The sequence below is a fragment of the Octopus bimaculoides genome, chromosome 12 (assembly GCF_046866305.1).
Source record: "Octopus bimaculoides isolate indiv1 chromosome 12, ASM4686630v1, whole genome shotgun sequence".
Lineage (NCBI taxonomy): Eukaryota > Metazoa > Mollusca > Cephalopoda > Octopoda > Octopodidae > Octopus > Octopus bimaculoides.
The window spans coordinates 41,736,813-41,751,812 of NC_142939.1; the positions used below are offsets into that span (position 1 = coordinate 41,736,813).

Consider the following 15,000-nt stretch of genomic DNA (forward strand, 5'->3'; position numbering starts at 1 on the left):
ATTTTCTCTCTAGGTGTACTGCACAAAAAACTCAATATACTTCAGCAGTAGACGAAACGAAAAGAGACAAATGTCAATTCCGACAGGATGTTGTCTCAAGAATCCGAAGTATATAGAAATAGTGAATAAACTATGCAGCAGCCATGCAAAACGCCGCCAGGTTGAATAAAATTCAAATTATGTGACAGGAATAGCTCTAAATCAAAATATTTATCTATATGACATACATAACGTATGTATGTCGGAAGCTTCAGTGGTCGCCTGCGAAAATACCCCTTTGTAGATATATTGTGTGAAAAGAAACTATAAGAGACTGCATCTGAGTGCTGAGCCCCAGTGCAGCATTCTATAGCTTCCTGAGAAACACAATGAAGGAAAGAAGATTTATTTGAAGACTTATTGTAAGTTGTATTCACGTTTTTACTTAATCAGTCTCCTTTCTGAAGTTCAATGCCCCACCAAAATATAAGCAAAGCCCAACAGCGGTGTCGCATGCTCCAGTTTGGGAATTGCTACTGTACATATCTGTCTAACGATCGTGTGTTGCAGAGTCGTGGCATTCTGCCACAGAGCTGCCTCTATCACGTAGAGCATGGATCTCGCTAATAACTGGCTCTACCATAGCCAGGAAGTCTGGATAGTTATTCTGTCGAGTGGATGTTGTGAGCAAGTGATGCGGTGATTAAAAATAATTTCAGAACTGAGGTCTTCCTCTTTAGACAAGCACTCATCAACCTTTTCAAGTACCACTTGAAGAGAAGGATGCGAGTGGGGAAGGTGGCACTGTTTTATGAAAGGTGACCGTGAACAATGATATTAATGAAGGTGAATAGAACAATAATAATAATAATAATAATAATAATAATAATAATAATAATAATAATAAATTATATGCTAAAAACGACAAAGAGCGAGAAACACTACTACAGACAGTACACGGCTTTACCAAGGAAATAGACATGAAATTCGGATTAGAAAAATGTGCCAAAGCAACCCTGAAAAGAGGAAAATTAGTTAAAAGTAGCAATATAACACTAGATAAAGCCAATGAAATAAGAGAACTAGACGAAAGCCAACCATATAAGTATTTAGGAGTCAATGAACTAGATAGGATACAACATACACAAATGAAAGAAAAAATAAAGAAAGAGTACTATAGACGAGTTAGATCAATACTAAAAACAGAGCTCAATGCTAAAAACAAGATAATGGGTATCAACACTTTAGCTGTCCCAGTTATAAGCTACAGCTACAACATCCTTAACTGGACACTAAACGAACTATGTAAAATAGACAGGAAAACAAGAAAAATAATGACAGGATATAGGATGCTATAAAACAAATAATGACAGGATATAGGATGCTATAAAACAAATGAAATCCAAACTAAAGCTAGAACAACAACGGACCATGATAAAACGATGGCAAGAAAAGCCCCTACATGGTAAATACTGGGCTAAACTAAATGCGAAAGAAATAGACAGAGAAAAATCCCAGCAATGGCTGAGAAGCTCAGGACTCAAAGCAGAGACTGAAGGATTTTTAATTGCTGCACAAGACCAGAGCCTCCCCACCAGAAATTACCAAAAACACATAATGAAAAGAAATATAACAAGTAACTGTAGAATATGTGGAGATCGACAAGAAACAATAAATCATATTATCTCTGGCTGCCAAGGCCTGGCTAAGAAGGAATATATTCACAGACACGACAGAGCTGGGACCTATATACACTGGAAGCTATGCCAACACTATGGAATAACAACAGAAAAAAGATGGTATAAACACACGCCAGAAAAGGTCACAGAAAACGAGAAAGCAACCATACTCTGGGATATGCCAATACACACAGATAGAGAAATTAAGGCAAATAGACCAGATATAGTTGTCAAAGATCATGAAGGAAAAAAATGCTTTCTAATTGATGTATCAATACCAGCAGATGACAACGTTTCTCGAAAAGAAATGGAAAAACTTTCAAAATACAAAGACCTGGACATAGAGATAACTCGAATGTGGAGTCTAAAAACAGAAACAATTCCTATCATAGTAGGTGCCTTAGGTATAATTAAAAAATACTCAGACAAATACATAACAAAAATACCAGGACTTACAAATATATATAACATACAGAAAATTGCACTACTGGGTACTGCACACATTCTACGCAAAACACTTTCAATACAGTAAACATAAAAGCACCACAGCAAACCACAGCACATACCCAAGGCGCACAGAGCTGTGCTCGGTAGTGAAGTGAAAGCACGTTATAAAAATAAAACTACTGAACAATAATAATAATAATAATGATGATGATGATGATGATGATGATGATAATAATAATAATAATAATAATAATAATAATAATAATAATAATAATAATAATAATAATAATAATAATAATAATAATCCCAAGAAGAGATGGGCTATAAGTACTTTGGGATTTTGGAAATGGATAAATTGATGGAGAAAGAAATGACAAAAAAATTTAAGGTGGAGTACTTGCGCAGACTGACACTGATCCTTAAGTCGAAATTAAACGGACGGAATAAGATCGAAGCTATCAACACCTGGGCGGTTTCACTCCTTAGATATGGAGCAGAGGTAATCGCATGGACAGTAGTCGAAGTAAACAGCTTAAACAGAAAGACTAGGAAGTTGTTAACTAGATATGGGTCACTCCACCCAAAATTGACACATACAGACTGTATGTACCAAGAAAAAGAGGGGGAAGAGGACTTATTGGATGCGAACACACCATTAAAGCAGAAGAAAACAATATAGCATAGTATGTAAAAAATGCCACAGAACCGTTATTACCAGAAGTAAGAAGGTCAGACTTGTGTAGGATGAAAGATTGCAAAGATAAAGCACTGTACAGGCAATTGAAAACGAATGAAACTGAAAATAGGTGGGTAAAGAAAAGAATGCATGTCCAGAGAAAAAAGATGGCTGTAGATGACTAAAAGTGATTTAAAACCTGAAACGGAGGCTCTAATCTGTGCTGCCCAAGAGCAAGCACTAAGAACAAACTACATAAAATACAGAATAGACAACACATCAGAAAGTGATAAGTGCAGAATCTGTGGACAAAACGGTGAAACCGTATGGTATATTACCAGCCAATGTATGCCACTAGCCGAGAAGGAATATGAGACGCCACGACAATATAGCCAGGCTTGTCCATTGGACACCTTGCAACAAGTATGGACTTGACAGAGCAAAAATTGGTACGACCACAAACCTGAAGGCATTGTCGAAAATAGAAATGCAAAGATCCTACGGAATTTTATGATTCAGTGCGACCATGAGATTGAGAATACGAAGCCAGACATAGTCTTAATTAAGAAAGAAAACAAACTATACTGGATCGTAGATATAGCATGCCCAGCTGACAACAATGTATACGATAAGGAAGAAAGAAAAGTCGAGAGATATGACAGGTTAGCTTGGGAAGTTAAGCAGTTGTGGTCGATGTAAAAAGGTAGCAGTAGTACCAATAATTATCGGAGTAATGGGAACAGTGAGAAAAAATCTCGAGAAGTACGTGGAACAAATAGGGGCTGCAATAAGGGTGGAGCACTTGCAGAAAACAGCAACGCTTGGAACCACTCGAATACTCCGGAAGGTGCTCGAAAAATAAGAGGTGTTACCTTAGTTCACTGGTAGTGAACAGCTGACACCGTAGTACATCTCCAGCGTTAGAAGCTGTGTAAAGGCAATAGTAATAATAATAATAATAATAATCGTTTCAACTAAAGGCACAAGGCCTGAAATTTAGGGGAAGGGATAAGAGGATTACATCAACTCCAATTCTCAGCTGGTACTTATTTTATCAGCCCCGAAAGGATAAAAGGCAAAGTCAACCTCGGCGGAATTTGAACTCAGAACGTAAAGACGGACGAAATGCTGTTAAGCATTTTTCCCGGCGCGCTAACCATTCTGTCAGCTCGCTGCCTTAATTACATTTGAAATATTACGCATAAATGTCCACAGTCTCATAGCAAATATGATGGAGAGAAAACGGGAGAGAGACTGATAGAGGAAAAAAGAAACAGAGATAGGTAGATGGAGGGAGAAGGAAGGAGAGGAGAAGAACGAGAGAGAAAGAGGTAGAAAAGGGACAGAGTAGAGCGAAAGAGATAGAGGTAGAGAAGTAGAAACAGAAATGGATAAAAACAGGGAAGTGGAGGGTGTCCGAGAAAGTAAAATGTAAATATTTGAAGCTTTCTTACCTCGTCAGTGACATCTTCCTCGGTTCGGTTTAATGCTGAGACAGTACAGAGATAGTACAGAGACAGCAGAAGGAAACTGCAGGAAGGAAAACAGAAAAACAGAAACTATTACATATTTCGAAAATGTTTCAAGTAATGTATGAAAATAAAGCAGACAATGAATGAAAATACAACAGATATTAACCCTTGGCATGCCAACCCTACTGAAACCGCCTCTGGTTCTGTAGTACAAATGGCTTGTTTTCAAAAGTTGTGAATTAAAATCTTCCACTAAAACTTAGTCACAATTTATGTTCCTAACACTAGCCTAATGATGACTAATTTATTTTACTAAATTCTTTGTTGTATTTAAAATTAAACGAAAGAAACACAGAGCATCTCAATAGAAAGATGGTAACAAAAGGGTTAAAGACAGTCAGTCAAATGTGTCATCAATTTGCATAAGATTTGGCTGTTATTTCTAACAAGCCAATCTGCAAATTAACCTTTTTGATACCAACCCTGCTGAAACTGCGTCTGGTTCTGTAATACAAATGTCTCATTTTCAAAAGTTTTGAATTAAAATCTTCCATCAAACCTTAGTCACAAAATATGTTCCTAATACTAGCTTAATGATGACTAAGTTTTTTTTACTAAATTCTTTGTTATATTTAAAGTAATTGAAAGAAACACAGAGCATCTCAACAGAAATATGGTAACAATAGGGCTGAATGAAGATAATAAAGGATTCTCTGTCAGTTACGACGGCAAAATTTCTAGTTGACTCAATCAACGGAAAATTCTGCTCGTGAAAGTTATGTGCATGTGGCTGAGTACTCCACAGACACGCGTACCCTTAGTGTAGTTCTGAGGTAGATTCAGCATGATAACCAGTGTGACAAGGCTGGCCCTTCGAATTACGGAAACAATTCATTTTTGCCAGCTGGGTGGACTGAAGCATTGTGAAATACACACACACACACACACACACACGTATATATTCAGCATAATTCGGGTGAAAATCTCGTAACCTGCATTTATGTATTCCACCCGATGAAGCGTCCCCATACGGCTGCTGTTGCTAAATAGTCTTCAGCTGTAAAGCAGCGTATTACTTCATTACAAATCTACGGATGCACATACGCAAATAATAGAGAAAAATGAAACAATTATGGACAACTTGCTCCGAAACACCGCCGATTGGGGAACACTTGTCAAAAATAACCTGCAGTTGTTTCCTTCAAAATTCCTACATGCTCGAAATGTACATACATCAAGGTATATTTGTAGAAAATTTCACGAAAAAGTATTCATTTTCCTGGAAGTTAAGAGGAATTTAAGTGGACTCTGGTGGAATTTCCGAAAATTGTCCCCCACCCCCATTCCAAAACACTTTCACCGAAATGTTTTGTATAATCGGAATCTACATGATAAATACTATATACATAGAAAATTTCATTAAAAAATATTCATTTTTCTGAAAGTTATGACCTTCCAAAGTCTGGGGGGTACAACTCTGTAGTTATGCCAAATGTTCTTCTGGAACCGTCTTTGAATATAAATCTATAAACTCAGCAGCTTTAAGCTGGTGTACAATGCAGGAACAAATGTTGTATACTTCTATTAAAGCCTGTCATCCTTCATCCTCGTGTTACGTTATATATACAGTAATAATAACAATAATTCTTGGATAGAATTTATAAACGTTTAATGGGTCGCTACGAGCGTTTCCACTAATTACATGTCTCTTAATGTCGTAGTCCGTATTCTTGGGATGGTTACGGTTTAGTCCGAAGTATCCGTGGGCATCGACTTGATCATCTTCATGGATTCATTCCTTCAGGCGATGTAACATTAATGGATGTTTACCAGTGGGATGATTAACATCCACGAACATGAAGCCATGAAGATGATGTACCTGATACTCATGGAGTTTACGGACTACATTGTAACCATCCCAGGATTACGGACTGTGGCCGGCCATAATGGAATAGAAGCTCTTTGTTTGCAGACTCAAAACGTTTCCCGTAAGCAAATTTAAAATACATGCATACGTATGTATATGTATATATATACATATATATACATACATACATATATATATATATATATATATATATACATACATACATACATACATGCATATATATATATATATACATACATACATTTATATATATATATGTATATACATACATATATATGTATACATACAAACATATATTTACATGCATACATGTAAATATATATATATTACATATATATATATATATATATATATATATATATATATATACGTCATTTGGCATTTAAGCTAATGTGACAGTAGATAACTTCATTTGATACACACACATACCTATTGGTGTGTGTTTGTGTGTGTGTGTGTGTGTGTGTGTGTGTGTGTGTGTGTATGTGTGTGTATGTATGTGTGTGTGTGTGTGTGTGCTGACACTCTTTCCCATCGGTTGGGAAGGAGATTGCGTAAGTCTTCTACGCTGAGCAGCCAGCAGAACGAGACATGATCCGCCAGGAGGCTCTCCCACTCCTACTTTGCTCACCTCGAAAATAGAGAAGGAATGTGTTTACATTGTTGTATTGTTCTTTATCACAGCTAATGGCTTTATAATATTTGAATTTATTTCAGTGCTGCAATTTCACACTCTGTTGGGCAAAATGTATGTATGTATGTATGTATGTATGTATGTATGTCTCTCTCTCTCTCTACTTACATATCTATCTATCTATCTATCTATCTATCTATCTATCTATCTATCTATCTATCTATCTATCAGCTAGTCACACGGGAGACTGGAGTTCCATTAAGCTCGCTTTGGAAACCACGTGGTTTCGGGTTCAACACCACTGCGTAGTACCCAATGCCTAGTGAGTTACTTTGCATGAGAGAAACTGTGTAGAAGCCCGTCGTGTAAATATATATACATTATTATTATTATTCAGTAGTTTTATTTTTATAACGTGCTTTCACTTCACTACCGAGCGCAGCTCTGTGCGCCTTGGGTATGTGCTGTGGTTTGCTGTGGTGCTCTTATGTTTACTGTATTGAAAGTGTTTTGCGTAGAATGTGTGCAGTACCCAGTAGTGCAATTTTCTGTATGTTATATATATTTGTAAGTCCTGCTATTTTTGTTATGTATTTGTCTGAATATTTTTTTATTATACCTAAGGCACCTACTATGATAGGAATTGTTTCTGTTTTTAGATTCCACATTCGAGTTATATCTATTTCCAGGTCTTTGTATTTTGAAAGTTTTTCCATTTCTTTTAGAGAAACGTTGTCATCTGCTGGTATTGATACGTCAATTAGAAAGCATTTTTTTTCTTCATGATCTTTGAGAACTATATCTGGTCTATTTGCCTTAATTTCTCTATCTGTGTGTATTGGCATATCCCAGAGTATGGTTGCTTTCTCGTTTTCTGTGACCTTTTCTGGCGTGTGTTTATACCATCTTTTTTCTGTTGTTATTCCATAGTGTTGGCATAGCTTCCAGTGTATATAGGTCCCAGCTCTGTCGTGTCTGTGAATATATTGCTTCTTAGCCAGGACTGGGCAGCCAGAGATAATATGATTTATTGTTTCTTGTCGATCTCCACATATTCTACAGTTACTTGTTATATTTCTTTTCATTATGTGTTTTTGGTAATTTCTGGTGGGGAGGCTTTGGTCTTGTGCAGCAATTAAAAATCCTTCAGTCTCTGCTTTGAGTCCTGAGCTTCTCAGCCATTGCTGGGATTTTTCTCTGTCTATTTCTTTCGCATTTAGTTTAGCCCAGTATTTACCATGTAGGGGCTTTTCTTGCCATCGTTTTATCATGGTCCGTTGCTGTTCTAGTTTTAGTTTGGATTTCATTTGTTTTATAGCTTTTGTTGTTTCTTCTTCTTCTTCTTCTTCGTATTTGTTAGGTAGATTGATTTCTTGTTTGTATTTGTCAGCTTCCTTAAATACTGAAAACAGTTTTTTGTTTTGCTCGTGTTTTATGGCTATTTGTATTAGTTTCTCTTGCTTCTGGAGTAGGTATTTTTGCAGTCCTATGGTGGTTATTTTATAATAGTTTTCTAGCTGTATAAGACCCCTGCCACCTTCTGTGCGTTGTATATATAGCCTTTCTATGTCAGATTTTGGGTGGTGCATCCTATATCCTGTCATTATTTTTCTTGTTTTCCTGTCTATTTTACATAGTTCGTTTAGTGTCCAGTTAAGGATGTTGTAGCTGTAGCTTATAACTGGGACAGCTAAAGTGTTGATACCCATTATCTTGTTTTTAGCATTGAGCTCTGTTTTTAGTATTGATCTAACTCGTCTATAGTACTCTTTCTTTATTTTTTTCTTTCATTTGTGTATATTGTATCCTATCTAGTTCATTGACTCCTAAATACTTATATGGTTGGCTTTCGTCTAGTTCTCTTATTTCATTGGCTTTATCTAGTGTTATATTGCTACTTTTAACTAATTTTCCTCTTTTCAGGGTTGCTTTGGCACATTTTTCTAATCCGAATTTCATTCTATTTCCTTGGTAAAGCCGTGTACTGTCTGTAGTAGGGTTTCTAGCTCTTTGTCGTTTTTTGCATATAATTTTAGGTCATCCATATATAGAAGGTGGCTGACTGTTTTTCCATAGCATTTGTAACCGCATCCAGTTCTATTTAGCAATTCTGTTAAAGGTGTGAGTGCCAGGCAGAACAGGAGTGGAGAGAGCGTGTCTCCCTGGAATATTCCTCTTCTAATGGGGATGGCTTTCGTTTTCACAAGTCCCTCTTTTGTTTGGAGCTGTAGCACTGTCTGCCATTTGTTCATTGAGTGCTCTATGTATTTTATGATAATTGGTGCCACCTTGTTTATGGCTAGTGTTTCCAGAATCCACGTGTGGGGAACACTGTCGAAAGCCTTTTGGTAGTCCACCCAGGCCATACTGAGGCCTTTCTTCTTTCTGCGGCTGTCTTCAGTTATGGCTTTATTGATCAATAATTGATCTTTACAGCTGTATGAGCCCTTGCAGCATCCCTTCTGCTCTTCTGGAAACAGGTTGTTATTTTCCAGGTGTTTACTCAATCTCTGCGATATTATTGCAGTAAAGGCTTTGTAGATCGTAGGGAGACAGGTTATAGGTCTATAGTTTTGTGGTTTCTCCGTTTCCGTGGATTTGGGGATTAAGATGGTTTTCCTTTTTGTGAGCCATTCAGGCATTGTCTCTGGATCTGCTATTATGTTGTTAAAGTTTTCTGCCAGCTTTTTATGCATTGCTGGCAGGTGTTTTAACCAGAAATTGGGGATCTTGTCGTGTCTATTATTATTATTATTATTATTATTATTATTATTATTATTATTATTATTATTATCATTTCGATTAACACTGCGGAATTCCTGAAAGAGATCCAAAGGAAATATACCCCAACTGCGGATGACACCAGGTGAGTATACTAATTGACGCATACTCATTGCTCCAAAATACTTTCTATATATATATATATATATATATATGTGTGTGTGTGTGTGTGTGTGTGTGTGTGTGTGTGTGTGTGTGTGTGTGTGTGTGTGTGTGTGTAAATAATTGTCACATATTATTTATAAATTCCTCTATTTACATAATATTGAGGTCTCTTTCTTTCTTTTGTTGTCTTACCTTTTCTATCGACACACACACACACAACGCACTAGAGGACAATAAAACATCCGGACAGATAGACGATGCAAAGGCGGACAACAATTAGAGGGACAGGAAAAAAGAACGGGTCATTCGTGGCCTTCTTTCCTCAGTCAAATTACCAGATGTCCTTATAGTTTCGGACAGTTACACTTGAGACTTTTCGATCGGGTTGTACCCTTCCCCCAAAAGTCCAAGCTATGAGCGTTAGATTTTTTGTAAGAAAGCTAGCGAATGTGTACGTGTGTAATGGACTCTCCCGTTAACAGACGACGTATGAGGGTTTCACAGTTTCTTACCGAACAACCACAAAGATGATTTGTTTATACTGATCGAATATTTGTGTTGACATAAGCTCACTCTCTCCATCAAATCGACATTACCTGCACAGGTGCAACTGGGTGCCACATGTCAGATGTCGAAATGATCGCAGAGCAACATGAAATAAAGTGTTTTGCTCAAGAACACAACGCAACACCCGGTTTGGGAATCGAACCCACGATCTCACAATCGTGAGTGCAACACCTTAACCACTAAGCCATGCGTGTTCGTTTCTCTTTTTGTCATCTGCGATTATATTTTGTTTCTTTTATATAAATGACGATATTTCCTCCGTCTGTCTGTTGTTCTCTCTACAAAACGGGAAATTACATTTTAACGAGTTATATTTATGCATTTATCACTCGACGAGATATATCTGAACCAGTTGTTGAGTGTCCCACCCAAGAGTAATCGATGATGTGCCGAAACAATTCTCGTATATTCCATCTTCTGTTTTTCATTTGTTGCATATATATATATATATATATATATATATATATATTTAATTATGTATAAAGGGCATTAACGGTGTATCAATGCCTCACGCTATCGAGGGACTAAATAAGTAAAAAAAACTACAAAAAAAAGCAACATATTTCCACGCTGACTACTTGATAAATTCTTATAAAGAATTTATCCTATATTATATTATAAATAATTAGAATATATTCAGTGCTGAATATCATTCTGTATAAGCACATGTTACCGAGATGCAACTGGATAAATTCAAATCTCTTTCAGGGATATATAATTGTGAACAAAAGTCATCGTTGCTGTGATGGCTACATCGTGGTAGGTGATTCTTGCTTATTTTTATATATCTTGACCATACGTGTACTGATGAACAAAAGAATACAGGTTACTTCACAGTTTTTTCTGTATTTGATTGAGAAACCAGTGGTCTACCGTTGAGTTAAATGTTTTTAAGAGATAAATTTTGAAAAGCTGCATTCCCTCGCTTTCGGTAAATATGTTGCTTATTTTTGGTAGTTTTTCGACTTATTTAGTCCCTCGATAGCGTGAAGCATTGATACACAGTTAATGCCCTTTATATATAATTAAATATATCTATGAAGAAACGATGAATTTTTTCTTTACGAAATTTTTCGCTATTTTTTCATTATGAGGTTTTTCACGCTGACTACTTGATAAATTCTTATAAAGAATTTATCCTATATTATATATATATATATATATATATATATATATATATATATATATATATATATATATATATATATATATAGATACATACATGCATACATACATACATATATATACATATATATATTTATAGATACTTACATGCATACAGACACATATATATATATATATATACATATATATGTATGTGTGTGTGTGTGTGTATGTATTATGAATGTATTTATCTCCATGCACCGTTAGGCTACCGGTCTTCGTTTGTTTATGCTCCCCATAAAGTACAAGTTTATCAAAAGAAGCCGAAAGAATAAGTATAAAACGACCACCCCTAATAATGGGGTCAATTTGTTCGACTAAACGCACTCAAAGGGGTGGTACGGGATGGCTGCAGTTTAACGACTGAGAAAGGTGACAGTTAAAGATAAAAGAACCACACACACACACTTACACACACACACACACACACACACACACACACACACACACACACACACACACACACAACACACACACAAACACAAACACACGCATTCATACATATACACGTATTTGCTAAGATGAAGGCAACATCAGAATTCATATTGGCATACAGGGAAACTGACAGAAATTGATATGAACAGGCAGGACAAAAGACAGTACACTTCCCTCATATGCACATGTATAATAAATTGCCGAGTTAATCTTTTTACCAGATTACCGCTTTTCCGTTTCCATATATACTTAAACCAAATGTTACCATTTACAATGGAACCAACCAAAATATCTCTCAGCAAAGTCTAATTATAACACACATACCCAAAACAGATGTAAACATTCCTGTATATATATCCGTATTTCCCATTTTCTGAAGTTTTTTTCCATTTTGTGTGCAGCAGAAAAATTTGCACTAACATCCACGTCAGTCGACAATCATTATGTTAAAAAAATGTAATTATTCATTTATTTCATTTACTAAAAAAACTGACCATAAAATATCTTTCGTCGCCTTTGGTGTGTATATACATATATACATACACACACATACATACATACATACATATGTAGACACACTCACACAGATACACACAGATACATTCAGATACACATACAAGCACATACATATGTAAATGCATATATGTATATATATATATATATATATATATATATATATATATATATATATATATATGTTAACACATCTACAGACAAAAAAGTATATAAATTTATAAATAACATTCTCATCGTGTGTGTACCGGGAGAGATATACAGATAGGTATATATATATATATATATATATATATATATATATATATACAGAGGGAGGGAGAGAGAGAGAGAGAGAGAGAGAGAGATAGAGAGAGATAGAGAGAGAGAGAGAGAGACAGAGAGAGAGAGACAGAGAGAGACAGAGAGAGAGAGGGAGAGAGAGAAAGTGAAAGAGAGTGGGAATGAGGGAGAGAGAGATGAGAGAAAGAGAGATAGGGAGAGAGAAAGTAAGAAATGGAAGAAGAAAAAGAGAGAACGTGCGGATGTGTGTAGAAGGATGGAATGTGCTGTTAAGCATTTTTCGGGAATAATCTGCCCCAGATTTTTGTCATCCGCTCATTCAGTTTAGTAACATCGACCAACACTTATTAATTAAAAACGCAAGAATTGCGTTGACAAAAATATTCCTCGCCATATTTAGTAACATATATTAATTAACATTTCTAATTAATATTTCATTTTTATTATTTAATTCACGCTTACGTTACTTATGTTATTTCTGTTTTTGGTTTTTATAACTGTTTTACATTTCATACCTGTTTTATATATTATTTCTGTTTTAATGCATTGCCATCCTATTCCAGACTAATGATGAGCAATGACTCTGAAACTAGTCTCTGGATGCTGGCTTTGCTGGGTGGAGGTGCTTGTCTCAACTTTGAAAACATAAGGACACAGGAAATGTATCAAGGCTAACGGGAAACTGTGTTTCCTAGGGCTAAATAGCAGTAGTATTCTTCCCTTTCCTGGGACTGACACATTAAGTTGACAACATACCATCGATTATATATCATATTTGATTTATATTTTATTTCCATTTTATTTTATTTCTATATTTTACTCTTTTCTATATATTTTGTTTCAACTCAATATTTGGTTTGTGTGTTATATTTATATCACGTTTCAGTTTCGTACTTTCGGTTTATTTTATTTGTTTTATATTTTATTTATGTTTTACGGTTATTTCTGTTTTATATTCATTTCTGGTTTCTTTATATTCATTTCTATTTTCTCTATACTTATTTCTGTATTTTTTTAAGATGGCGAGCTGGCAGAATCGTTAGCACGCCAGGCAAAATGCTGAGCGTTATTTCGTCCGTGCTTAAGTTCAAAAACCCTCCGAGGTCGACTTTACCTTTTATCCCTTTCGGGGTTGACAAAATACGTACCAGTCGTGTGCTAGAGTCGATGTAATCGACTATTCCCATCCCCCAAATAAGTACCAGTTGCGCACTGGGGTCGATGTGATCGACTTAAGCCCTTTGTCTGTCTTTGTGTGTCCCATCTATGTATTGCCCCCTGTGAGCAATAAAGAAATAAATTGCAGGCCTTGTGCTTATAGTAGATAGGATATACATTTCTGTTTAATTTTATTTTGGATATATATTTCATTTCTGTTTTATTTTTTCTGTTTTATATTGTATTTCTCTTCCTGTTCATATTTTATTTGTATTTCCTGTTTAAATTCTCTTTATAGTTACTTTCTTCGTTTATATTATTTTATTTTTATGGTTTATAACTAAGATAACTCAGATATGTTTCGCCCAAAACATTGACTCAGGCCCAGTCAAACTTTAAAATATTTGTTCCGGCTGCTTAGGCACTGACTTCAAATCCCACCAATGTCAGCTTAGCCTTTCATTCCTCCGGGGTTTTTAAGATCAAAGTACAAGAAGTGAGGTCAATACAATTGAGTAAACCAGACTCTAAACAAACTGATGGCTACCTGCCAAAATTAGAAATTATTACGTCTCTACCAATTACGTGAATTTAAGCAATTCTTCTTCTTCTTCTTCTTCTTCTTCTTCTTCTTCTTCTTCTTCTTCTTCTTCTTCTTCTTCTTCTTCTTCTCCTCCTCCTCCTCCTCCTCCTCCTCCTCCTCCTCATCCACCGTCTTCCATCACTCTTCCTCTTCGTACCTCCCCTTCTTTTCTGTCCCAAATTAAAACTGTCATCAATACAGCGTCCATCTTGTTGAAATACGTCGCGGATATTGAGATTCATCTTTCCCAAGAAAAACACGCGCATTATAAACACGCACGCACGCACGCACGCACGCACGCACGCACGCACGCACGCACGCACACACACACACGCACGCACGCACGCACGCACGCACGCACACACACACACGCACACATACACACACACACGCACACACAGAGTTTAGAGAGCCTAATCAATCCTAAATATAGAGTGCATAAGATTCATTTAAAACCTTTTAAAAAGCTAATTGCTTCAGTTTTTTAAGCGATGAAATAACCGAAGCAACTTGAATTTTGTTAGAAAATATTACACGTACACACACAGACACAGACACACACACACACACACACACACACACACACACACACGTGTATCTACTTATATTCATAGATATCATTGTATATTCATACATA

General features: G+C 36.0%; 1 protein-coding gene across 2 annotated transcripts in view; it reads right to left on the reverse strand.

The window, feature by feature from the left end:
• The window catches only part of LOC106872636 (thrombospondin type-1 domain-containing protein 4), a 334,387-nt gene that overhangs the window by 136,138 nt on the left and 183,249 nt on the right, over window positions 1-15,000 (reverse strand). For both annotated transcript variants that reach the window (XM_089360964.1, XM_089360963.1), the window contains exon 2: window positions 4,236-4,311. In XM_089360964.1, coding sequence (XP_089217090.1) covers window positions 4,236-4,311 — 76 coding nt within the window. The remainder of the gene's footprint in view (window positions 1-4,235; window positions 4,312-15,000) is intronic.